The sequence below is a fragment of the Mastomys coucha genome, unplaced genomic scaffold (assembly GCF_008632895.1).
Source record: "Mastomys coucha isolate ucsf_1 unplaced genomic scaffold, UCSF_Mcou_1 pScaffold13, whole genome shotgun sequence".
In the NCBI taxonomy this organism is placed as follows: Eukaryota; Metazoa; Chordata; class Mammalia; order Rodentia; family Muridae; genus Mastomys; species Mastomys coucha.
Window position 1 is genome coordinate 20,742,100 of NW_022196895.1, and position 27,645 is coordinate 20,769,744.

Consider the following 27,645-nt stretch of genomic DNA (forward strand, 5'->3'; position numbering starts at 1 on the left):
GCAGGTGCTGGGGAACCAAACTTGGGTCCTCATGTTTATACAGCACAGGCTCTTACCCACTGAGCTATTTCCCCAGGCCCTATTTAAATATCTGAGAAAAGAGTCAAGTTGGTGCTCAGACATCCGAAGTTTAATAAATACTTCTGATGATACTGATAGTCCTACTGGACCACTGGCCAAGCACGGAAACCCTTTTCTCTTGTTTCTGTCTCACTATTTCCAGGACTTTGCCATCTCCCTCCCATTAGTCCTATATCTTCTGGTCCTTTACCAATGAATTGGATTCAGAAAATAACACACACACACACACACACACACACACACACACACATATACACACACTCTTCAAAAAGAACATAAAACTTTATTTAGATCTTACACTGTCATCAAATACAGTCAAAGAAAAGGGTTTATAAAAGACGGAGTATCCTTTTCCCATGTGCTCCTGACAGCTTAGACTAGATGGCAACAGATGCTGTGTATACACAAATCCATTAAGTAACCCAGTGTTCCCTTTCTGTACAAAGAACTGAATTCACACCGTCAAAAGCTTTTTCTAGCACAACTGAGAAGCAGGGCTCATCTTCAGGAGTAACTCCTAAGAGCAAGTAAAGCAATGTAGGGGCTTTGCATTACTTCACATCCTGTCGATTTCAGAGTGGGAACTGAGGAAGGCCCTCCTACCTCCCAGTCATTGTCCTCTCCAAACTCAGTTCATGAACCACACACCATGATGCTACTCATGACAGTGGCAGCAGACAACATTCTCTGAACTCTGAAAAGCATGATGGGTGGGTCATCCTAGCTTTTGTTAATGCTAAAGGATTTCTTATAGAAAAATCCTGATTCAGAATGCTGTGGACAGCTATCACAAAAGCTACAGGTGGGATGGTTTTCCTCAGGGAAGGCTGGCTACAGAGCACAGCTCATTTCCAGGCTCCCAGCTCCCCCTATGGTTCATTTACTTACTGTAATGTTGTAGGAGCAGAGGGAGCACCAGGAATCTGCTCAAATTGCCACTCCGACAGCTCTCTGCACTGTTTGTGGAGAAAAGAGGAATGGTGTCCATTCACAGCACAGGACCTTGCTACAATGTGACACACTTTCCCTTGAGGACTAGACCAGGTTGTTCCCATGCTTGTAATTTGCCTCAGGTACATGGTAGAGAATATGTGCATGATTTACAGTTTGGTATTTTATACCCCTCACCTAAGCCCATTTATTTTTTTTCTCTTCTCAATGCAGGATCTCACTCATGTAACTAATGGCATGGATCTCACTCTATAGAACAGGCTGGCCTTGAACTCAGAGATCTGCCTCCCAAGTACTGAAATCAGAGTCATTTACCATGCCTGGTTTAAGCCCATTAAGTTTGGTCTTCCTTTCAGAAAGGAATGTTAACTACTGTAAGGCTGAAAAACTTACTTCTAGAACAAACTATACAGTCTGTGTTCACTTAGTGAGCTAACCAACAACAGGTTTGGGGGATTCAGGTCTTGAGTACTAGCATTTATCACAGATCTCATCACACTCTTTAAAAAAATAATACATTTTATCTTAAATATTTAGATCAAATAGTGGCATCAAAAGAGTATCTAAGTCTGTCTTCATGGTGAAAATATTTCAGGAAACTTCTAAAAGAGTTTATATCTTCCCAAGAGTATACCATTTATAAATTAGTTTTAAATGGAAAAGTATGTATTTTAGATGGATAAATCACCATGTCAGCAAATCATAAATAAGTTCAAGATACTGAAAATAAGTTAACACACAAAGCTTTTGCTTTCAAAAACATCAACAACAAAAACTAACTTACTTGGCATACTTTCAACACAGGCCTAATCAGGGTGTGTAGTGTTTATCTCCTTTGCTGAATCTTTTCTTCGATCCCTACCCCTGAGGAAAAGATAGCACAGCCTGGCAGACACCCCATTGTGAGGGTCTGGCTGCTGCACACAAACTCCTTCCTGTGACAGACAAATGCTGCTCAGGATGTGCACGAGCCACTTGTCAGCCACATTACAATTATCCATGGTCGAGTGGTTCTGGCTCCCAGGTAAGCTTCAGCAGGGTGCAGAGAGAAGAGCTACGGGTTCTGTGAGGAAATGTGCCCTAACTCCCAAGAGCTGTCTAACTCAGTGGAAGATAGGACATGCAGGGGACGGGGTGATGCATACATGTAACTCTGTTTCGGAGAGAGGTCAGTGTTTAAAGCACTGTTCCCAAATCTACTGGCTATTAAAGATAAATTACCTGTCATTTCTTCACATGTAAATTCATTTCAACTATAACCTCTAATACTGAGAAAGAAACAGTGAAGCCATTCAGAGTAGTGAGTATAATTGGCCTGTGAAATTTAAAAGGTGTTCTATTAACTATTTACTTTCACTCTGATTACATGAGAAATGCAAAGCAATAAAGGAGAAAAATCTCTCCCTTCTGTTGTTATGAAACACAAACCTGCAGGTCCACAATGGAACTTAAAAGAAAGCTGGAGAGCATGCACCTGCTCTAACACACCAGATTCAAGTAAAGTTAAAGGTACATTTGTTGTGTATTTACATCTGTAAACATACAAATATAAAATTCACCAGATCTACCCTGTATTACAGCATAGCTTAATTCCAAAATATAATCATTCAAAAACTTTACGGAAATAAAATGTTTCGGGCTACTTAGTTGAACATTATGGATACTGAGTTGTTGAGCTAACCAAGTTAAGAGCTACTGTTTACATTACAGGACAGGGATTAAGCACATCTCTGTCTGATGCCTCCTTTACTCCCCACAGCTGGTGTTTGTTAAAGGGATCTGATGTAAGAAGACTGACCTGACAGAGCGGTCAGCTGGAGAGCTGGAGCTGTCCTCTTGCTAGGACATCAGAACTCACAACATTCTTAAAGCATTAAATGCACTTAGTTCTAGATAGTGTGATCAAGGGAGTCTATTTAACAGACCTTTTATCCTGGGATGGCACTTGGGATGGAAGTACTATAGTGCTGCCGGGGAACGTTCTCTAGGCTTTAATTTGATCCTGCACACGGCATCCAAGTCTAGTGTTAAAACTCAAAAGGCATGAGGACACACAGAACCGGTATTTGGGTGGCAAGAGTAAGGTGAAGTTGAAACATTAATCTCTTCTATAATCAAGTCCTAACGATCCCATAAACAGCCTCACATCAGCTCCTGATCAGTTCTTCTCATTAGGAATTAGATAGTGTACAGTGATTAGATACTGAAAAAAAATAAAGAAAAATAGTTGAAAATACATGAAGAAATAGAAACATGAATTTTCTCACAAGGCCTTGGATAAAAAAAAAACTTACAAAAGATTTTTTCGAAAATAATTGTTAAGTTCATTAATACACAGAAATCATCACTTGGTTTTAACTAAGTCATGTTAACTCACTAATAAAATAGTAAAACAAACCAACATTTTAACATTTTATACTTCCTTGTCATTTCTTGTGTTAGTACCATTCTCAACAATGTACAAAAATAACTCTACAGGACTATTCACCTAACCTGTCTCCATGTCTGCCAAAGTCCTGGCCCTGGAGGAGACTGGCCGTCAGTCTTCACTGTAGATGTCCCCCGCAAAGGGCAGGTGCATGTGACTGCCAGTGACATTGGGCAAACGAGATAAATCTGGCAGGCTCTGGATCCGGGCTCTGAGTTCTTTGCGTACCAGGGAAACTCGGGCTAACTTGCGCTTGTATTCCTGCAACAACAAACCACTCTTGTTAGCTTTCATGTTGAAAAGGCAATCTAGCTTTCTGCTGATTCTCTGCAGAAAATTTGTATTAATCAACTAATGGCAAATAAGGATCATTCCATTGTGAATTTCAGTCAAATGGACTACAGAGGCAGTAGAGTGAATAAAAGTACATAATACCCACACAGTAAAATATCACAAAGAAACCTATTTAGTGTGTATTTTCTTAAACTTAAGCTGAAGTTTCAAAGTGTTCTCTGTGATTGCTAGCAACCACTGCAGCATTACCAGTAACTAGGACTTTGTCTCCAATACAAACTAACCACTTCATAATACATTATAATTTCATTGGTGGTAGGTTTAAAATGGTTCCATGTAACCAAGGCCGGCTTTGGATTTAGTATGTAGCTGAGGATGACCCTGTAATTCTGATCCTGTTGCCTAAACCTCCTGAGTATTAGCATGAGAGCAATGAATTACTGTACCCAGTTTATGTGGTGCTGGAGACACAGTGTGGGGTTCTGTGTACACTAGGCAAGCACTCTACCAACAAAGCTATAACCCCAACTCCTAGAGTCTTTCATTACTATCTATATAACTACCTTAAAATTAAGATGACTATACCCCCACTATTAATAAAGGATACATTATTATACACATTTTGAAATTCTGATAGCCTCACTTCAATGCAACATTTGTAAAAGGTATGTATTTTATGTATTAACTTCAAATGGGAGCCACAGATCACCACACTGTGCACCAAAAGCAGGACAAAGGATTTTAAAAGGCTGGCAACCTATAACTCAAGGAATAAAAGGCAGTCAGTCAATCAAGACGATCTTTGGTTTAGCAGAAAGACCCCACTGTCTGTAGTAATTTCCCACCCTAAATGAATCCTCAGAACCCTCAGTTAAATCCTCCCCAAGAGAGCACGTGGAGATTCTTACACTCTTGGCTAATAGAAATGAGGCCTGGGAGGGAGCAAAAAAAGGAGGAAACCAGAACCCTTCTTCAGTGTTCCTCATCGCTGGCTGCATACCTAAATTTTCTAAGGAGAACATACCCCCCTTTTTTGTTTGTTTGCTTATTTGTTTCTGTTTTTAAGAGAACTACTGGCCCCACTACATATCAGTATCTGAGAATATCCAGAAAAGGGTCCAGACCATGTGAATTTTATAAAATCCTCCCAAATGATGCTACCACACAACCATAATTATGAGCCACTTCCCTATATTTTTGATGCCTAAAATATTATCAACCAGAGAGTATATATAAGTTCTAGGCTGGCCAGAGCTACAAAAGGAGACCCTGACTCAAATACATACATACATACATACATACATACATACATACATACATAGTGTAACATAACGCTATAGACTATATGCTTGAAATATAGGATCTGTGTGTGAAATCAAAGGACAGAAGCAATAAAGCTGACATTTTTTAGCCCTGAGTATTTTTTTAAAAAATTTTTATTCAAAACTGAAAATAACTCTACCTACTAGTATAACCAACTTGTTTCTTTTCTGTGTGTTCCATTAAATTACTCTACAGCCTTAGTCCCACAAACTGTTCTCTGACCTTCACATGTGCAACCTGGCACACAAATACATACACACACAAAATACATTTAGTTTGGAAAGGATCTTGGCTTTTTTCAGAAGCCTAGACAACTTTCTCATAACATTTTCCCCTAATCTAAATCACTTATCTGTCAAGCTTTCGCTGTGTCATCCTTTGTCTTTATCAAAACCAGGCACACTACTCTCATATATCTAAGCTAACTCACTAAAAACTCTCCACTGTAAGAAATAAAACTTAAGAAATCATGTGTGCTAATTTGGGTTTCAACTCATGTGGTAAGTACAGACACCTCCTGGGGAGCCTACAGCATGAGAACCACTCCTAACCTTGGTCTTTTACATTCCCACCTGGCTGCTCACTTACAAAAGCCCACTTACGTGACCCCACCCATTCATCTCCAGTCTACCTGCAGGTCCCCACAGCGGCAGTCCTGAAGTCTTGGAAATTCAAGTTTCATTCAAACTCCAATTGCACTGGTTTAACCCATGGCCTCTATTCTTAAAATTTTTAGCCCTAAGACAGGTGTGGTGGTGCCTGCTTATCTTTAATCTCAGCAGAAGCGGAGGCAGTTGAAGCTAAGAGCTTGAGGCCAGCCTGGTCTATGTAGAGAGAGTTCAAGGTTAGGCAGGGATACATAGAGACCCCATTTCAAACAAAGGTTGGGGGCTGGAAGATGGCTCAGCTCTTAAAGGCTAGGCCCAAAAGGAAAAACAAATAAACAAATGAACATCAAACAAAACATGCCATTGTTACAGAGCTGTTTCTCTGTCCGGAACATTTCTCTGACCATTCTTCCACCTATGCACTAAGATGTGTCATCTTTACCAGAGGAGCCTTCATCTTGCCATGCTTCAACAATGAGCTAAGGCTCAGGTTTAAATGTGAGGTAAACCACTTTGATCATGCTGAAGCCCTGAGCCCAAGCCTAGCACCAAAGGTAGTGGTGGTGGTAAACTAGTCCCAAGATATGATCAGCCTTGTAAGTACTGCCAAGTTGAGATTTCAAACTAGAGGTTTTTCTCTGTAGCCAATCCTTTTTTTTTTTTTTTTTGATTTTTCGAGACAGGGTTTTTCTGTGTAGCCCTGGCTGTCCTGGAACTCACTCTGTAGACCAGGCTGGCCTAGAACTCAGAAATCTGCCTGCCTCTGCCTCCCAAGTGCTAGGATTAAAGGCATGTGCCACCACCGCCCGGCAGCCAATCCTTATGTATAGAAGACTTCATAAACTCTCTTGACCAAATATGGCCTCCAACATTGCCTACTCCTACCTCAGCAGACCTCTATGCTATGCTCACTTTTCAAAGCTTGTTCTTTCTAACCTTAACTACTACAGGATCGTTTCCAAACTTCTTATTTGTATGGGGAGGTAAGCAGTTTTCCTGAGTCAACTTTTTGTATGGCAACAAACACAGCACCACCAAGTCAGGACAGGAGATGAAGGCTGCCTCCTTAAGCTCCCACCTCCACGATCTTGAGCAGTTAATCTTTGACGATCTTAGTCTCTGTGCTTTCTTTAGGATGTAAGGGCAGTTTTACAGATCGGCAATGCTTAAACGGTGCTTATCGCTGGGGATCACATCTGAATTAGCTTCAAACACGCAGCTAGAGCTGGGTTCTCAACTGCCCTAATGCTGCGGCCTTTAATACCTCATATTGTGGTGACTTTCAACCATAACATATTTTTGTTGCTAGTTCATAACTGTAATTTCATTACTGCTATGAATCATAATGCAAACATCAGTGTTTTCTCATGGTCTTAGGCAACCCCTTGGAAAGGGCCATTCAGTCCCTAGGTTTGAGAACCACCGAGCTAGAAGAGTAAATTTCCCAGGCTGGGTCGGGTCATGTACACTAAACACTGTAGCACTTGGAAGGCATAGGTAAAGTAGCCTAAAGTTTGAAACTAGCCTGGTCCATATAGTGAGTGCCAGGCCAGCCTGAGCTACAGAGTTCTGGAGACCCTACCTTAAGAAGAAAAATAAAATATAATAAATCAAAAGTTATTTTAGGCATCATACAACTATTCTAAAACTCTCACTAATTTAAAGGTTTTTAAACTTGTACACTTATTCACCTTTCCTTGAAAGTGATCCTATTTCTGCTCTCTCTTTTCTACACAATTATGACAAGAACCAAACCAAAGCAAAACCCCAAATCCCCAGAACTAGGTGTAGTGGCACATGCCTGTGCTTTCAGTTCTAAGAATGAGGAAGCAAAGAGGCTGAAGCCAGTCTGAGCTAGTGATACCTGGTCTTAAAAACCTACCCAAGTAAAATACGTATTTAAAAACAAACAAACAGGGCTGGTGAGATGGCTCAGCGGGGAAGAGCACTGACTGCTCTTCAGAAGGTCATGAGTTCAAATCCCAGCAACCACATGGTGGCTCACAACCACCTGTAATGAGATCTGATGCCCTCTTCTGGTGCATCTGAAGACAGCAAAAGTGTATCTACATATAATAAATAAATAAATCTTTAAAAAAAAATAAAAACAAACAAACAAAGCCTATCAAAACAAAGATGAAGTTCCACTACATCTCCAGATGCCAGAAAAACTGAGCAGAAAGAAGGACCTGCCTATTAAGGCCCCACCCACCTCTTGGGAGCCCTCTGCCTTAGTGTAAAGCACACCACAACAAACAGGAAACACCAGGATTAATTCTTCTGAGCTGCCTCTGCGACCTGTCAAAAGCAACTTGAGCAGATTTCAGAACACCATAAAAACAGGCTTAGACAAGTCACTTCCTCCTCCTTGCAACAGCTATCTCTAGAATTCTGTAAGTATAAGACAACTAGATTGACAGTACCCAATGTCAACACATACACTTTTAGAATAGTGACATCCGAGTACAACTATCAGCTTTTTCTCTTCACAAAAATTCTTAAAGAAGAAAATAGAACACTATTTCTATATAATTTCAGAAGCTGCATCTATGTAAATATCCAAGCGGCTTATCTCTGGAAACCTTTTGTACACGGTATCTGATCACTTAAATTGTACTATGATCTCAAGGTATTTCATCTAGCACACTCTAATGAAAAATGCCAGTCATTATTCTAAATACTCCATTTAATTTCCACATGTAGAGACTATATGCTATACAAAATGAAACTTGTCTTAGTTTGGGTTTTACTGCTATGAACAGACACCATGACCAAGGCAACTCTTATCAGGACAACATTTAATTGGGGTAGCTTACAAGTTCAGAGGTTCAGGCCATTATCACCAAGGAGGGAACATAGCAGCGTCCAGTCACGCATGGTGCAGGCAGAGCTGAGAGTTCTACATCTTCATCTGAAGGCTGCGAGCAGAATACTGACTTCCAGTCAGCTAGGATGAGGGTCTTATAGCCCATACCCACAGTGACACACCTACTCCAAAAGGGCTACACCTTCTAATAGTGCTACTCCCTGGATCTAGCATATACAAATCACAAAACTTAAGTCACCGCCATTAAGAACCTTCAGTCAAAGTCAACAGAAAAAGTGAAAATCAAAGGTTCAAACTTAGACTTCCCATTATGCCCGCTTGTTTCTTGAATCCTGAAGTTAACTGAGCAATGGGTATTCTGAATATTACCTGACTGAAGCTCCTCAATCACACAGGACCACCGACTGAAAAGGGTAAGCAGTTATGACTTCCTAACTCCCCATCCACGGAGAATACCGTGGCTGAACACCTTTGTCCTTTTCAGTAGTAGACTCACCACTTTCACCTATGTAAATATTCAAGTGATTTTTACACTCACTAACAACAACAAAAGAATTTAAAAGGTGGTCATGGGCAAGTTCATTCAGAAATGGTGCCTAGTACTCCAGGAAAGCTGAATCCACTAGCAAGCCTCAGTTTTAACCTTAAGAGTAAAAGAACAGAGGTAAGACGGGAGCTGATAGGCAGCATACAACACTGGTGACTTCTCTATTAACCAGGCAACCTCAAAAGCAAAATAATGCAACTTAATAATAAAAAAAAAATGACCTGCTTCTACACATAGTGATGACTAAGTGGAGCTGACACAACTTGTTAGTTTGAAGTTGTATTTTCTGATTACTATTACATCACAGTACTTTAGGGGTGTTAACTATGTGACATCTGAATAGGATATCCCATTCTACAGCTTCAAAGAAGAATGACAGAAAGGTAAGTCTGGGCTAGTATTTGAAATAAAAATTATATATAGTGGTCTGTGCTACATCTGTTGTCTCCTCAGTGGGCTGATACCATGAGGTGGACTCCAAGAAAGTTCTGCCATAAAGCTTCTTCACTTATTTTACTTAGGTCAACAGTGACCCCAACTTTCCCCTCATCCTTGTTGAGTACATAATCCTGTGACACCATCACCTCCAACAGCAGACTACTTTCTTTGCTTTCAAATGTCTTTCAACATAAAACTCCAGGTTGATGGGTTTCCAACACTTTTTGCCAGTTTTCCTGGGATGTTGGGCATCAATAGCAACCAGGCCCCCCTTCCAACTTCTTGCCTGCACAACTTTGTCAAGTCCATGGCAATTCTGTTGCACACAGGAATTCTCACACCCCCAAGCCCCACCTTCTTTTAAAGCTTTTTCTCTGGTGTTCTATGATATGAACAGGATTTGCCTAGGTTTAGACTGCATTTTGTTTCCTCAATCTTGCTTGACATTCTAGTTTCCCTAGATGAGCAATTTGGTTCCTGACATTCATTCTGGAAACCCTTGGTCACTGGGGCTTCCTATCTCTCCTGCTTTCTCTTCTGGCATTCCAGGCCTGTAACAAAATCATCTCAATCCCTGGATGTACTATTGTGGGTTCCTGTTCATTTTCCATTTTGCACTTGTTTAGGGAAGTTCTTGTTGGCCTCTAACACCCTCACTGATTATTTCCGCAGCAGTCCTAAACTAAGTCAGGTGCCTGTCTAAAGAACTAGATGAAATTTTCTTTTATGTTTTTATTTGGAATATTTTTATCTCTAATTGTATGTGTCTGCTTTACCCACTTGAACCCTCAGCACATCAATTGTCAATTATTTATGTTAAATTCCTAGCCTGGTCATTTAAAAAAAACAAAAAACTTACCCAAACAGGTTAAGTTTGGTTCTGATGCTCACTTCGTCTCTATGTAGTTTTAACTGACATTTAAACAATGTACCAGGCATCAGTGAAGCAATAGTGTGTAAAACTTTATGTTAGCATCTCATGAATTAGGCTGTATAATGTTGAAGTAGATATAGGTGTCAGACATTGAGAAGCCAACATTAGCAGTAGTGCTTCTAGCTCTGCTCTTGGAAGTAAACCAAAGTCTTGGGCTAGCTTCCAAAGCACCTGAAGGCACGTATTCACACATGAGCGTTTGGTCCCAGCTCCTCCTGCTCCACTCTGAGGCACTCTGTATGCACAACTGCCACCACCCTGGCCCTGGCTTCTGCTTCTAGATAAACTGTAGACAGTTCATTCACTTGGTTAATATGGAATCCCATGTTTACTAGTTCAGCTCAATGCCATCCTATCTACATCACCTGGCTAATAGCTACATTGACTAGTGCCTTCCCATATTTGGTATTACCTAGTAAACAGCAAATCTTAACCATGGGTGAAGTAGGCTAATCTTGGGTAAGTTTCCAGAGGCAGCTATACTGTAAGATGGGTAACTTACTGTATAAGTAAACATGCATCTACATTTGAAATATGTGCATTTTTCAAAGCTGCAGGCAACAAAAAGCTATCTCCTCCTAATTATCCAATATGCTTCTGATGTTGTGTATCTTTTTTTTAATCCAGAAAAACTAAACACAGTTATAATCTTAACAGTCCATTAACTAGAATATTCTTTGGAATTAAAATAATTAAAACACTGCAGCACAATAAACTTACTGAAGTGTTATCACAATCAGCTTCTCCTTAGTTCTGCATTGTGACCTGTGAGTTATCTCAATTTTGAAGTGTATTGATTTCCCTATAAACTCCCCAGTGTATTAGTCTATGCTGGAACAAGGTTCCAGAGGCTTCAAGAATGAAGCAGGCTTTCTTCCACAGCAGTCACTATTCTACAAAGCCTGACTATAGGCCAGTAAGCCTGACCAGATCTACCTATGAGACTACAGTACCCTAACAGCACTGGGGCACCCTTAGACATCTAATCATTACTGTGTAACAGGTTCCTGTTCTATCTCACTGCCAGCCCTGGGAGTTACTGCTCAGAGAGGCCCCTCAAACACCACAAGCTATTGCTATCACCCTTGGCTACACACTAGAACCAGACTGTAAAGTCCTGTTGCTGCACTTTGACTGCAGGACAGAAGGAACTGCACGGTCTTGTTAACCGCTGTTACTGTTTTGTTCCACTGTCTCAATCCAATACCTAACTTCAAAATCATCACCCATGCCAAACTTCCACACAAAATTTCACTTTGCTACAGTATACACTAGTTATTAAACAGGTTCTTGTTCTTGTCAAATTTGGATTCTATAGTCCGCACTTCAGTTCTGAACAGCAGGTTCTATGGAGTGATTTTAGTGCTGGCACTTGTGAAAGACAGAAAAGACTCCATAAGTAGCAAATGTTGGTTCATTCACACTGACTATCAGCTGCTGATCCTGTGTGCTACACCACAGGACAATAAGGGACATGGTACACCTGAACTTGCTGGGCTTCAGCATCAAAACCTTCAGTGACAAAAGTGGAAGGTTTGTGGAGTCAAAAAGAAATCAAGAGACAAAGATTTCTACACATCTCTCGTTCAGCAGGTAAGTTCATGAGATGTACATGCCCATCAAAATCAGCACACAGAAACATTTAATCTACTAAAAACTATCACATTCTACTCTAGCTCTAAGGGGAAACATTTAAACTACATTCTCTGTATTTTATAATTTACTTATGAGTACACAAATTTTATACCTTGAATACTAAAGACCTTGTACGCCAAAATGGAAATAATTTTTGTAATTAAAACCTTAAAAAAAAAAAAAGTCTGAGGGAAAAAAAATCCAATCCTGTGCATCATAAATGTTGGTACACTGTATTCTTCAGAAGGGGCCTCATACAGCTCAGGCTGACCTCCAAGTCACTATGCAGCTAAGCATGATCTGGAACTTCTGATACTTCTGATTCCACTTTAGCACTTTAGCAGTGCTGGGATTACTGGTATAGGCCACTGTAGTGTTGTTGGATCAAACCCAAGGCTTCAGGCATGCTAGGCAAATATACTACTATCTAATACATCTCCAACCTAATCATCCATCCATCCATCCATCCATCCATCCATCCATCCAGAGAAGGAAGGGGACATGCATGTATCACGGCACAAATATAGAGGCCGTGGAACAACTTGAAGGAGTCAGCTCTTGCCTTCCTCCACATGGGTTCTGGGACTCAAACTCAGGTCAGGCTTGGCAGCAAAGTGCCTTTACCTGCTGAGCCATCTTGCTGGTCTGCCAATACATTGTTTTATACACATTTTAAAATATTTTTAAAAATATATTGTGTCTATACACCAGTGGAAATTAGAGGACAGTTTGCAGAAATCAGTTCTTTGCTTCCAGTATGTAGGTCCCAGGGACTGAACTCAGGTCATCAGGCTTGGGAGCAAGTGCCTTTACCCACGAAGCCATCTTGCCAGTTCCTTTTAAATGTATTTACAACTGTATCCTGCTCGCAGGTAAGTACCACCATAATACACTAACTCTAAACTACAAATCTAACCACATCTCATTTTGCAGTGCAATGCCACAGCCACGATGTCTTTGCTGCTGTTGTTTCTTTCTTGCCTTGCCTAGAATTCCTGACTACTCCTTTGATGATTCCGGAAGGGGGGGGGGGGAGGAAGAGGGGAAGAAGGAGAGAGAGAGGGAGGGAGGGAGAGGAAGAGAAAAAGGGAGGGAGGGATTCCCTCACACACAGCAACTATAGCATGTGTCTTACAATGGACACTAACTAGTTAGGGCATTTCCAATAGCTACTCTACTGTGACCATTTTCCACCCTACTCCGCCAGCTCTTGTAGTGCTGAGATAGCAGTGGACTAACCCCAGGGCCTCATGCATGCATGCTAGGCAAGTACTGTACCACTGAGTCAGTGCCCAGATAATTGCTGCCAGAGGAGGCATACATTCTTCAGTGTAAGAAGGAATAGGAGGTTAATAGGGATGTGATCAAAATAATTTTATACATGTATGAAATTGTTATAATAAACACTAACAAAAATTTTTTCAAGGTCAGTGCCTAGAAGAAAAAAATTGCCATAAATTATTTATGCCATAGAAAGGATTTATTCACTGAAATGTTTGAATATGCTCTAAAAACTAGAAATGTAAGATTCATTAGTATTTTACAAACTTATTTTGCTTACTTGAATCATCCTTAAGATTTTCTTTTCCCTCAGAGGCCATGACTTGTCTATCAACAATATAGTTTAAAATGTTGATTTACCTAATACTTCAATCCATGGATTAGGTAAAGTGGTACATGACAGAAGCAGATAGATCTCTGAATTCAAGGCCAGAGTTGTATATATAGCGAGTTCCAGGACAGCCATGGCTATGTAGAGTCTCTTTAGGGAGGGGAGGGGAAGGGAAGGGAGGGGAAGGGAGGAGAAAGGAGGGAAAAGAGAGGAAGAAGGGAGAGGAGAGGAGAGGAAAATGCTTTAAGTAAGTGCACTGTTAGCAATCAAAGTCTAAGGAATTAGCAAACTACGTAAGAAGCACATTTGCACATGTAGAAAAATGTACAAGAGCTAATTAAAAAGTATTTTACATTTATGTTAAACAGGTCTGACACTGCTATAGTCTCTAAGCCCTGCAGGCATTTAAGAGTCATTACAGACATTCATAATCCTTGCTAACTCAATCATTTTTAAAGGGAAGCCTGTATTTCCTGTGGTTTCCCAAAGCAAGATAAAATCGAAAAGGCCATGACAACAGTAGGCAAACTGGACAATAGTCACCATACATGAGGAAAACCCACTTCCAGGCAGCTCTAGGTGAATCCAGAAAACCAAAGTCTTGACTTCTGACTCCCTCTTCACTAACCCTAAGCAACAGTTTGCAAACGAGTTAAGCACCTGTGATAGTACATCCCTTTCTTCCAACAAAGACCTAAAACAAACTGACAAAATCAACTCCACTCATCATTAATGTGGGCATAGTGGAAAATGCCTACAATTCCAGCACTTGGAAGTCTGAGGGAGGATTCAGGCCAGACTGTATACAGAGAGAGAGCTTATTAATAAGCAAAAAGAGGACAACCACTATAAACACTAGACAAGCAAAGAAGAGTAAAGCTTTCTAAAAGAAAAAAGCAAGCAAAGATATATATGACAGAATGGTTTAGGTTTTAGGAATGGTTAAAACAGGAGAAAAGATGAGCAATATGGAGTAGCACTTCAGAACATTTAATGTATGTAATAAGAATATAACAAGAAGCTCTAAGTAACTCAGAAGCAAAACCAAAATTCAACAAAGGTCTTTCTGCAAAAAGAACAGGTCTCCAAAATCCATGAGAGACCAACATCCTGGTACGTGCACAAGACCTCAACCCTCTAATGCAGAGGAGAGGGATGCTCAGCCACACCACTGTCTACTGAAGACAGTGTTGACATAATCCACAAAAATAACCTTTCTTGTTGAGACAGGATCTCACTACAGGCTATCCTAGAACCCACCATGAAAACCAGACTGGCCTCAAACTCAGAGATCCCCATGCCTCTGCCTCCCAAAGGATGGGATTAAAGGTGTGTGCCTCTATACCTGGCCAGGAATAACTTTTCAAGCCAATCAACAAAATTTTGGAAACGAATAAAAGACCAATAAAAGGAACTAAATTATTTTGACAGAAGCTATAGAATGGATGGACTTAGAAGTTGTAATGCAAATTAGACAAACATTTCATAATTCTAGTAGTGAAGGTTACTGACAATGGAACTGGAAGCTAAGTAAAAGGGAAGCATGAGAAACTGTTGTTTTCTGGTGGAAGAGCTTCACCTTTACAGGAGTTACAGAAACAGAGCCTACAACAGTGGAATGTACTTCAACCCTACCAAAAAGGCTGTGAAGACGAGAGGCCTTGTAAGCATGAGGAATTGCATTTGGTTCCCAGAACCCACTAAAAAAAAATCTGAATGTGGAGAGGCTCACTTGTAATCCCAGCCCTGGGGAGTAAGAGACAGGGAGATCTCTTATCAATCAGCCTAGCCTAGTTGGCAAATACAAAGCTAATAATAGACCCTGTCTCAAAACACCAGGTCAATGGTGCTTGAAAAACAGGTAGCTGATGTTGTCCTGTGGCATATATACACATAAAAACTGTGTATCTCCTGTTGGTTTATCTTTTTTCCTCCTAAGAACTTAAACTATCACAAATAAACAAAGATTTAACTTGAGATTCAGAGTAGTTTTATCCAACTGCAAGAAGTTGAATGTAATAGACATCCCATAATGTTATTTAAGCAAATAGTTTCAAAAGAAACTGAAAGAAACAGAATAGACAGATAGTTAGATACTATTTTACAAAAGAGGATATAACTTGGCTATTAAAGTTAGACTGGTAATCAAGAAAGAGTAGATGGCGGAGAGCTTGCTTCTCAAGGGCAAAGTTTAGGGTGTCATCCCCAAAAATAAAGGAAAGAGGGAGGTGTGATAATTATACGGAAATGTTTACAGTAAATGTACAAAGTAAGACAACATACAAAACAGTTGTAAGTACAACAATCTCACCCTCCAAATCTTGTTAAAAGTTACAAGGAATAATGGAATTGTAGATAGCATCTATGCCTTTAGCAATGGGTGTAAAATTACGGTGACCACACACTACCTTTATAGTAGTAACAAAACATCACCTCAGGTAGGCATGGTGGTACACACTTGTCAGCAGCAGAGAGGCTGCACTAGGCTTCAGAACAAGACTGCCCAACACTTCATTGCTGCCACTCGTAGCACGGACCACTGCCAGCATACTGTTAGATGAAGTCCTGTAAGGACTCAAGACGCCCCACCTTCCCCTCTAGTTTATTCAGCAACCAGAATCCAGTCAATGTCACTGCTCCTTCCTGTGCTCTGAACTTTTGAAACCATCTCTTCATGGACATTCAAGTGCCTTCCTCATTGCAGTTCCAAGCTACTTGTAAGAACCCTGGGCTGGTGCTGACCGTGAGTGCGCTGCCTCTGCAGGCAGCACACCGTTCACCTGCACAGGCTCTCCATCCCATGTAAGGGATGAGGGGAGTTCCAGCCTCAGCCTGCTCAGTGCCCAGCATGGTTCACTCTACAAGTCACACACCACTCAGGTGTTCCTCTTTTACCACAGGGAAAGGACAAAATAGGAACACTTTCACAATGTAAAAAATGGCCATTTCACATTTTCACCTTTGGCTCAAATTACTGAGCCAAACTTGTAGCCACTCTATGTCCTGAAGTAAGGTCTTTCTAGTGAGCAGTCCCCTTCCCAGCCTCTTTCCAGCATCAGTCATCCTCAATCACCATTGCGCACAAATTTTACTACAGCAAACTAAGATAGCGAGAGGTAAAGAAACCACATTTCTTATGCTTATTTCAATACATTATTTTAATGTACTGCTATTCATTCCTTATTATATCTACCTTATACATTAAATTTCACCTTGGGTATAAATGACAGGAAAACCCATAACATGATAAAAGAATAAGCACTCTCAATTAAAATGCAAAGTATGAAAATAATAAAAAGAAATAAAACTTTATACACAATAACCATGACTGTTGTAATGACAAACATGAACAATATTAGAAAGCAACCAAAGACACAATTTGCACAATTAAATATAACTTACAGGTCAGTATACACATACAGGAATTAAGCTTGGCAGACTGGCATTTTCAAAACATTAGTAGAGAAAGATTCATTAATTTTGAGTTTTAGGAAAGAAGGCTGGGGCAGAATCTCACTATGTAGAGAAGACCAGCTTGGAATTTCCTACAAAGATCAAGCTGAACTCAAACTCATGCTCTCCTGCTTCAGTCTACAGTGTACTAAGATTAAGAGACATGAGCTACTGTACCTGGCTCATTATTTATTAATCAGTAAAGGGATAATTTTCGCCTTCAATTTGTCACATCTCTATCTCATATGCAAAACAAATTCCAATAAAACCGGGGTTCTATCTCTGCCTCCTTGCACTGGAATCACAGGTTCACATCACTTACACATAGAACGTGCTTTGTTCAAGGCTGCCCTGAACTCAAGAGATCTATCTACCTCTGCCTCCTGAATGCTGGGATTAGAGTCAAGCACTTTATAAAAGCATGTTTGTTTGTTTGTTTTTCACCACAAACTGTACTATGGAAGCTGAGCAATCAAGGATCTCACTGATATAGAAGAATTTCTCATCTGTACATTGCTTCCTCTCCAAAAACATCAAATGAAAATGTCACTTTAAATCATCCTCCCGTGGCAGACACATACAATCCCAGGACTCCTGAGGCTGAGGTGGGAAGCTGGACGTTCCAGAGGAAATCAATCTATCAATATCTGTCTATCTAATCAAATCAATCTATCCACCCCATTTCAGATCAAATCAATCAATCTGCTTACCAATCTATGTGTGCATAACAAACTACCTAGTGTGTAACAAATCACCTAGTGTGTAAAATTTTCAGTGACTTCAAATGCTTCAATAGTGGCTTCCTGGAGACATTAAACAGCCACTTCTTAAACTGATCCTTTTATTCCATTTTCAAACAAAGAGTAACTGGTGACCCCTTCCCATTAATCAGCTTAACTGAGACTCCTGAGGGCTGAGACCTGAGGCATCATAGCTGATACAAAGCCACACACTTTCAACGTTCAGTCCTTAGTCTCTGTCAGAGTGATGATGCCTTCTACTACAAAGCATGTGCAAATACCAACTCACTGTCACATCTTATAACAAAATGACAACTGCCCAATGACAATTTATAAGGAGTTCTTGCTATTTTAAACTTCCTCATTTATGTAAATAGAATCCTTAAAAGTATGATGATGAGCTGGGCATGGTGGCACACACTCAGCACTTGGGAGGCAGAGGCAGACAGAACTGAGTTTGAGGCCAGCCTGGACTACAAAGTGAGTTCCAAGACAACCAGGGCTACACAGAAAAACCCTGTCTTGAAAAAAACAGAAAGATTTAAAACAAACAATACCATTAAAAAAAAAAAAAAATCTGGCCACAACTGAGGTGGTTTTTTCAATATAAAACTCAAACGTGCTGAACACTAAAACTCCCTATAAGACTTTATTCCGAACCAATGATTAGATGGAACAGGAAGGATTAGGAAGCTGGAGAAATACTTCTGTAAAAACAGGAAGCCAGTACGGCTTTTCAGGTAGAATGCACAGATGCTGCAGACTGAGTCTGGGCTCTAAACAATCCAATAGTATTCTGTGAAAATGTGGGAGCTACTCTATCTCCCTGTGCCTTACTTCTATGACTATAAAGTGTGGGTAATAATGCACCCCGCTGCGTAGGACTGAGTAAGGTGATCATGTGAAGGGCCTAGAACAGTACTCCTGAGACATGGTAAATGCTCTAGCACTGCTGTCATCAGCTCTGTGCATGACTATTAACTAGGAAACTTGGCTAGAATGCACCAGCAAAAGGGCTGGGGGCGGGGGTGGTAGTGATCTATTTTCTACACTTATATGTCAAATATAAATTCTATTTTTGGATCCCATAATAGTGAACATCAAAAGTGAGAAAGCAGGTATTAAAGTAGAATAATAAAGCTTCGCTCTTCAATTTTCAAAAACATGAGACAATACAGGCTTTGGAGTTTCATTTTATTTTTAGCCGGAAGAATACGCTAACGGTGATGGCATCAATAGAAGATACGCCGTGTCCAATATCTGCAATAGAAGCTTGACAGAAGTTAAAGAAACTGTACCAAAAGGAAGGCTGAAAACAAACACTGGAGACATACTCACCCTTAGTGCTTCAAACAGTAAAAAGAAGTAATGATATATTAAGACTGAAGGCCACTACAACAGCTCAAACAGGTAAGTCAACTACCAAATTCATGTTCTAAGAAACTCCATTGTATCTTTTCCATTTCTGCCAGGGCAGAGCAGAGAGCACCAATAATTGAGCAAGTTCATGGGAGCAGAAAGGGAGCACATGGAACAAGACAGTGTGAAATTAGGAGCTGAGCATCTGGGGTGGAACGATTAAACAGCTCTCTCAGAACTGCAACAGCAAAAACCAGTACAAAAACCACCTGGGGCTTACTGGAAAACTAAGGAGCCAAATAATAAAAAAAACTTAAAAGGCAGTATCATGATATACCTGCAAATTTAGAACAAGCTGTCTATAAATAAAGGGACTCAAACAGAACAGTCTTACACAGTACTGGAATTAGAACAACTCAAATCAGAACTAGTAAATCCCATGGCCTTTTAAATAAAACCAAATTCAGCTCTCCTATACTGACAATGGCTACTCTGCTCAAAATACATCATGAGACTGCTTCTTTATTAGCTCCTGAACTCCCAGACTCATTACCAACAGTAACAACCATACCTTAGATGTATCACCAACCTTCTCTGGAACAACATGTGTAAGCCCATGCTGTTTGCATGTTCAAGAATATGTTAAGTGTGAGAATCAAAAGGTGGAGAAATAATTTAAATACTTAAAAAATATATGTGCTAGAATAAGAATTCGATGAACCAAACAATTTATTGCTGCTAACACAAGACTTCATTAGAGTTGTCATGTTCTTATTATTTTTGTGCTTGAAAATGTCTTTTTTTTTAAGATTTATTTATTATTATACATAAGTACACTGTAGCTGACTTCAGACGCATCAGAAGAGGGCGTAAGATCTCTTTACAGGTGGTTGTGAGCTACCATGTGGTTGCTGGGATTTGAACTCACGACCTTCAGAAGAACAGTCGGGTGCTCTTATCCACTGAGCCATCTCTCCAGCCCCTGAAAATGTCTTATTACATGGTATTTCATATAAATGATTTTCAAATTTAACAAATTCTGCTAACACCAAAATTTCAGGTTTACTTAATCAGGATTTTGTGGTTCAAGGGCAGGGAAAACAATCCTTGGTAGCAAGGAAAGGCTTACCCGAGCCACTGGCTAGCACAGTCCATGATGCAAGAACTCTAAAATGCAGACACGTTAAAGTACATTAAAATTAAATTAATATTCACTAAAGAAGGAAAAGGTTACGCACTTCCAATTTATGTTCTTTCTCTGCAAGGGCTTCCTTTTGACAACGAAGAAAATCTGCTAACATCCGAGTGAGCTGCTTTCTATCATCTATTTCTGCCGCCAGTCTGCCATTATAATCTGCCAGCAGCATACAAGCATCTTCTACCATTTTAGAAAGTCTTTCTCCAGATTCTTTATCTAAGAAAGGCAGAGGGTAACACGGTTACTATACAGGAAGTGATGCTGTGCTGCTTCCACACAACTCTGTGGCTCTCACTCCTCTCCTTACCTGTTATCTTTTCAAGCAGGGATACTTCTTGAACTTCAACAGGCAAAGAAGCGATCCTTTGATGGACTGCTGCATCACCTGAGGCTGCATTTTCTAAATCTTGTAATGCTCTAACAAGGTCGAGAGTCTAAAAGATTATACAACTTCAGAACCAGAGGAAAGCAAGCTCAAAACAGAGAGGACTTGACACCTCTTTCATATTTCTAATCTTTATGAAGCATTCACCAGTAAAAACTCTGCGATATTTAACACTTAAGACAACCCTTTTAAAAATACATTTTTAGCCAGGCGGTGGTGGCACATGCCTTTAATCCCAGCACTTGGGAGGCAGAGGCAGGCAGATTTCTGACTTCAAGGCCAGCCTGGTCTACAGAGTTCCAGGACAGCCAGGGCTACATAGAGAAACCCAGTCTCGAAAAACCAAACAACCAAACAACCAAAAAACATTTTTAGACTAATTTTTTCATGTGTTTTGCCTCTGTGTATATGTCTTTGCAACATGATCATGCCTGGTACCACCAGAGGCCAGAAAAGGGTCCCAAATGTCCTGGAACTGAAGTTATAGATGTGAGCTGCCCAATGGGTGCTGGGACCAAACTAAATCTAGTTCTCAGGCTCAGAGATTAACTGAGGTTAAGAGCAGCTCTTAACTGACAGCCATCTCTCCTGCCCCCAATCCTTTTTCTACATGTTAAGAAACTGGCCAGGTAGTACTAGTGCACACCTTTAATACCAGGAGTTGGGAGGCGGAGGTAGGTAGTTCTTTGTGAGTTCAAGGCCAGCCTGGTCTATATAGTGAGTCCCAGGACAGCCAGGGCTGCGCAGAGAAACCCCGTCTCAAAAAATGAAAAATAACAAAATCTTACACACACACACACACACACACATACAGAACATACTATTTCAAACAGCATACTACTTCAAACAAAAGCAAAAGCAACTTGTTAACCAGTAAAGAGAGAGATTAACTTTAGTGCCTTTCTTATACTCGGAACACTAAAGTCATCAAAGCCCAAAGGAAATCCAGAGTTAAAATCCCAGAGCTGCCTTGGGGTTTACCTGTGGTGGCTCACTTGGGGACCCTAGAGAGGAACAATTTTCATTCTCATCCACCTTTATTTGCTCATAAGTCCGCTTCCTCGTCTTCTTATCTCCATCTGATTTAAAAGACATGCAATTTTAATGAGATGTTTTCCTGAGAGGGTCACACAAAGAGATCAGGAGCCCATACTTACACAGAGCGTGCTTAAGTTGCTCTAATACATCGTTTTCATAAACAGATCGTTCTTCCCAAATAGATAACACTCTCCCAAGGTGCTTCTTACAACTTTCATCAGTTTCACTAAAAAAGAAAAAGAAAGTGAGCGACACAGATGGACAGACAGACAGATATTAAAACACTAGGAATAAAAATGCAGTGAGTGCTAGCACAAAGTAATGATTTAAAATAGGGCCCACACTGGCTCCCAGGGAGCGCTCCCAAACATGCTGAGCACCAGGGCAGAAGCTCACTGTCCTCACCTCCCCTAAGGACTCAGTGGTAAAACTATACATCAAAATTACTTGGATTGTCAAAGGCTTTAGTAGACCCTAGAGGTTTACAAAGATAATGTTCCCAAGTAAAGGAGCTAAAAGGACAGTTCTAGGTCACGTTTTTTTGTTTGTTTGTTTGTTTCGAGACAGGGTTTCTCTGTGTAGCCCTGGCTGTCCTGGAACTCACTCTGTAGACCAGGCTGGCCTCGAACTCAGAAATCCGCCTGTCTCTGCCTCCCAAGCGTTGGGATTAAAGGCGTGCACCACCACCGCCTGGCCCAGGTCACATTTTAAATTTATTGAACCCATCAATACATTTGGTATGGAAATCAAATGGAGCTTTACAGCAGCTCTTGTCCATAAGTGCTATGAATGAGCACACGGTGCACAAAACCCTGAGAGATCTAGCCCAGTTAGAGATCAGGAGGAGGATCTGAGAATTACGAGCAAATCTGAAGACTGGCTCTACATGGACTTAGGTGACTTTCATTTCCTTCGGCACTACCTAACATTTATCTCACAAGCCTAGGGACCAAAGTCCAATCCTTGCGACTCACATTATAGAAAGAATAGGGCTGGTGAGATGGCTCAGCTGGTAAGAGCACTGATTGCTCTTCTAAAGGTCATGAGTTCAAATCCCAGCAACCACATGGTGGCTCCCAACCACCCATAATGAGATCTGACGCCCTCTTCTGGTGCATCTGAAGACAGCTACAGTATACTCATAATAAATAAATAATAAATAAATCTAAAAAAAAAAGAAAGAATGAATCAACTCTAATCTCCATCTGTGTGCAATGGTACATGTGCATATACAAATAAATGAAATAGAAACATTTTAGAATGCATAAAATATAAAATTTCCATGCACAAAATTACCTGAAGAAAATCTTTTTGAAAAAGTTTGATTTTTTTTTTTTTTTTTTTTGGTTTTTCAAGACAGAGTTTCTACGTGTAGTCCTGGCTGTCCTGCAACTCACTCTGTAGACCAGGCTGGCCTCAAACTCAGAAATCTGCTTGTCTCTGCCTAAAGTTTGATCATTTTAAATAGTCTTTATTTCTAGAGCACTTTAAAGTGGTAGGAAATACACTCGCACACTAGAAAACTGAAGAAGCACTGCCGTACTGAGTCCAGCATATCAGACATAGATGGAAGTCTACAAGCATACATTTTCAATTCAGTTCCTTCCTCTACTTTCAGTGACATTCATTCCAGCACGGTACAGCAGGACTTCTGGTCTCTTACATTCAAGCATTCCAAATGCCCCTCGGTGGCAGCTTAACTCCTCACAGAAAGCAAAACCACCACATACTGTATGAAAGTTTTAAACAAACACAATCTGTCTGTCTTGCTGATTCTAAACCTTACCTCATGTACAGAAAGGATCTTACCTTGAAACATGCTTGAATGCCTCCACTATTACTGGTGCAAAATCCTTTGTGAACTCTGGCCCCTTCCTTTTGCTGTTTTGAATGACATCATTGGCCAAGTAGAGAAAAGTAAGCTTCCTGTTGGGTTTGGCTAAAAAATTAGAAAAGGAAAAAAATTAAGATACTAAAACATCCTCATTTAACTTAGACAAACTTTCTTAGGACATGAACAGTTCCAACTTCTAACAAATTCATCAAAGTCACTGCTGCTAACATCTCCAGGGTAGCTATTCAACCACTTCAAGGATGGTCTTCATGTGTGGGGAAGAGAGGTCTTAAAGGGGTCAGTGATGGATCTCTCTGTCCCCTTGCAGGCTTATCATGGCAACTGGGCTACTGGTATCTTTCATTTCTCATCTCACCATTGTTCCCAAGCTAAATATATTTTATATACAGAAATGCTCATACATGCACAAAACTACATTTCTATAAGTCTTTATTAAACTTTAAAAAAACTGAATATAGCTATTTAATAAGATGGTAATGAGTCACATTACTAAGACAGCATTCTAAACATTGAGTCAAATGTATTAGTGGGCTCAAAACCATTAAATTATTGTGAAAAAGCAAAGTACAAAATATAGAACAGGTTGCAAGACATATCACTCAATTATGTATGTTTGCCTTATGCAATGAGTATTTGCCATTTGATAAATGAGACAAAATGAACAAAGGTTAGATTTTTTTTTTCCTCCTCAGATTACAAGACCTTATATCGTTAAGTCCATCCTGACAAAACATTCTTCTACTTGCCATAGTCTGTGGTATGCTCATCTTTCTAGGGAAGCCACAAGATTTCAATAGCTGTGGTCACAGTATGTTTTTACCAGTTAGTGTTGACAATAAGATTCAGAAGCAGAGGATATTGTTTAACTTTTATCAAGGGTAAGGTTTGCAAGTTGAGTTCTACAGACTGGGAATACAACTCTATCGAAGAACACTTACTTGGTATGTAAGAGGCCTTGGAAGGAGACGGGGGCAGGGGTAGACAGAATTGGTTGGATAACTATGAAAAAGAATTCCCAGGAAGAACTGTCTGCAAAGGAGTGTTATGAAGAGGTTGGAATGTTGTAGACCCAGGGTCTAAGGACAGTTTATCTTTAATTCCCTTGCTCATTCTTGCCCACCTCTGTGCCAGACCTAATATTCTGTGACTTACAGAGAAGGATCCCTTGGAACATATGAACAGATCCTCTAGTTTCCAACAATTAAAGAACTAAGAAAGAAGTCAGGTGTGATGACACATGCCTTTGGTCTCAGCACCCAGGAGGCTGAGGCAGGAGGATCTATTTGAGTTCAAGGTCAACCAGCCTGATCTACAAAGCTAGTTCCAGTACAACCAGGGCTGTATTGAAACACTGTATTGAAAAACCAACCTCTCCCTAAAAAAGAGCTAAGAAAGAATGCTGTCAGGTAGCACTAAAAGCCTATAGCACGGTTTTCCCTGTTTTGCTATAATCTGCTTTCCTGATGTACTTACCAAAGTATTTGAAATGTATTGTGATTTTATACTTTTCTTGTTCTGTTACTATAAAAATTCATGAACTAGGCTAAGCATGGAGGCACATGCCTTTACTCTCCCCAATCAGTAGGCAGAAACAAGAGGATCGCTGGGAGTTCCAGGCCATCCTTGTCTATACAGTGAGATCCTATCTCAAAAAACAGACAAGTGTGGTGCTGAGGAGGCAGGCACAAGTAGATCTCTGGGACTTGGGGGCCAGCTCAGGCTGCATGGTCCTAACACCAAGGTATTATTTTCAATTTTTCCTCTTGTAGAACCAAGGTTAAAATATGAGAAATTCTGAGTACTTCCTAAAAAGCCAGGTGTGATGGATGGCGCATACATTTAATCCCAGCAGTGGCAGGCAAATCTTTTTGAGTTCAAGGCCAGCCTAGTCTACAAATTGAGTTAGTTTTGGGACACAGAGAAACCTGTCTCAGGGCAAGGAAGAGAAGGAAGAGAAGGAGGGAGAAAGAGGGGTGGGGAGAGAGGGAAAGAGAAAAGAGAGAAAGAGAGGGAGATAGGAAGAAAGAGGGAGAGAGGAAAAGAGAAAGGGAGGAAAGGTAGGGAGGGAATCATAAGAATGCTAGGAGAAAATTGCAAAAAATTAATTACAAATAAATTTAGACAGTTTTTAACATAATAGCCATTAATACTTTCACACAGGCCTGTAACAGTAGCACCTTGGAGAAAGCTGCAAAAAGGCTGAGAGTTCAAGGCCAACCTAAGATGCAGAGTAAAACCCTGTCTAAAAACCTAAAACCTAAAACAAAAAAGCTAGGGTTGTGGCTCAGTAGTAGAGTACTTGCCTAGTATGCATTAAAACCTGGTTTTCCATCTCAAATTCCTAATTCCCTAAAGAAATTCTGGGGTGGCAGATTATCAGCCTAGGCCATAAATCCGACCTAGTCAGTTCCTACACTTCTGCTGTTCACAAGAGTCCCAAAAGGGCTGGGAGGTGATGGTATACGCCTTTAATCCCAGCACTTGGGAGGCAGAGGCAGGTGGATTTCGGAGTTCGAGGCCAGCCTGGTCTACAGAGTGAGTTCCAGGACAGCCAGGGCTATACAGGAAAACTCTGTCTCGAAAAACAAACAAACAAAATTTTGCAAGCAACTCACACACTTGCAGATTATAAACTCAACATTAAAATGCATGTTCCTCCTTCCTTTATTCCCTCTTCATAAATAGTCACACCAACATGAAAGTAATGATGAACACAACACCCTCTGTGCCTTCTTTGTGTTTTGCTATATTTTCATCCATAAAGTATATATATAAGCCAAGTAAGAGTCATTCACTATCCGTACCATATAGTATTATCACTGTACATCCCACTTCCCTGAGGGAAATCATATGCTGCTCTGAGTGGACAAGTATAAACCCTTTCCCTAGAACCAGTATATCAACACACACACACACACACACACACACACACACACACACACACACACACACACACACACATGAGCCGGGGAGCAAAAAATCTATTACAGAGAAAGGTTTGCCATAGCCATGCTGGTAATCCCACACTCAGAAGGCTGAGGCAAGAAGACCACAAGTTTAAGGTCAGTATGTGATATGTTATGAGACCTAATCTAACACAAACTAACTATACTGGGTGGCAGGACAGATCAACGGGTAAAGACAATTGTTGACAAACCTGACTATCTGAGTTTGGTTACCAGGACCCACGCTTGTTGTCCATGGACCTCCACAGATGGGGTATGCCCAGTAAATAAACGTACTGATGGATTTTAAAAGTACTATTAAGCCAAATGTGGTAGTGCTGACCTACAACCCTAGCTGTCGGGAAGTAGAAGGCAGGATGATCTAGAACTCAAGACCTGTCTAGTAAACAGTAAGTGTGAGACTAACCTGAGCTAGAGAGGCCTGTCTCAAAATAAACCACAACAATGCAATTTAATTACATTTTCTGAATGAATTTTGCCAAAGGAGTGATTATAAATGATGAAGAGATGATGTGCTTCTTCCTTCATTAACTCAGGTGATTTAGTAGTTACCATGTTCATGGCCACTAGGAATAAAAACTGACTTGCAGTCAGGCACACACAAACTACATATACATAGCACACAGAAAAATAAATAAATAAAATGTAGTGACCTTTTAAAAAAGACAATACCAGGGGCTGGCAAAATGGCTCAGGGGGTAAGAGCACTGACTGCTCTTCTGAAGGTCCTGAGTTCAAATCCCAGCAACCACATGGTAGCTCACACCATTCGTAATTTGACTAGACACCCTCTTCTGGGGCTTCTGAAGACAGCTACAGTGTACTCATGTATAATAACAAATAAATCTTTGGGCCGGAGAGAGCAGGGACTAAGTGAGCAGAGCCAATGGGGACGAGCAGAGGCTCTAAAATTCAATTCTCAACAACCACATGAAGGCTCACAACCATCTGTACAGCTACAGTGTACTCATAT

At 40.4% G+C, this 27,645-nt stretch overlaps 1 protein-coding gene across 3 annotated transcripts in view; it reads right to left on the minus strand.

Annotated features, from left to right (window-relative positions):
- Positions 1–344: 344 nt before the first annotated feature.
- The window catches only part of Rprd1a (regulation of nuclear pre-mRNA domain containing 1A), a 43,475-nt gene continuing 16,174 nt past the window's right edge, over positions 345–27,645 (minus strand). The window contains exons 2-8 of one of the 3 annotated variants that reach the window (XM_031365144.1): positions 23,661–23,790; positions 21,971–22,077; positions 21,795–21,892; positions 20,736–20,862; positions 20,469–20,644; positions 3,526–3,721; positions 345–3,235 (exon numbers count right to left, since the gene is read on the minus strand). In XM_031365144.1, coding sequence (XP_031221004.1) covers positions 3,572–3,721; positions 20,469–20,644; positions 20,736–20,862; positions 21,795–21,892; positions 21,971–22,077; positions 23,661–23,790 — 788 coding nt within the window. In that variant the 3' untranslated portion in view covers positions 345–3,235; positions 3,526–3,571. Of the gene's footprint in view, positions 3,722–18,483; positions 19,132–20,464; positions 20,645–20,735; positions 20,863–21,794; positions 21,893–21,970; positions 22,078–23,660; positions 23,791–27,645 lie in introns of those variants that run through there. The other 2 variants (XM_031365143.1, XM_031365145.1) reach the window with 2 other exon arrangements.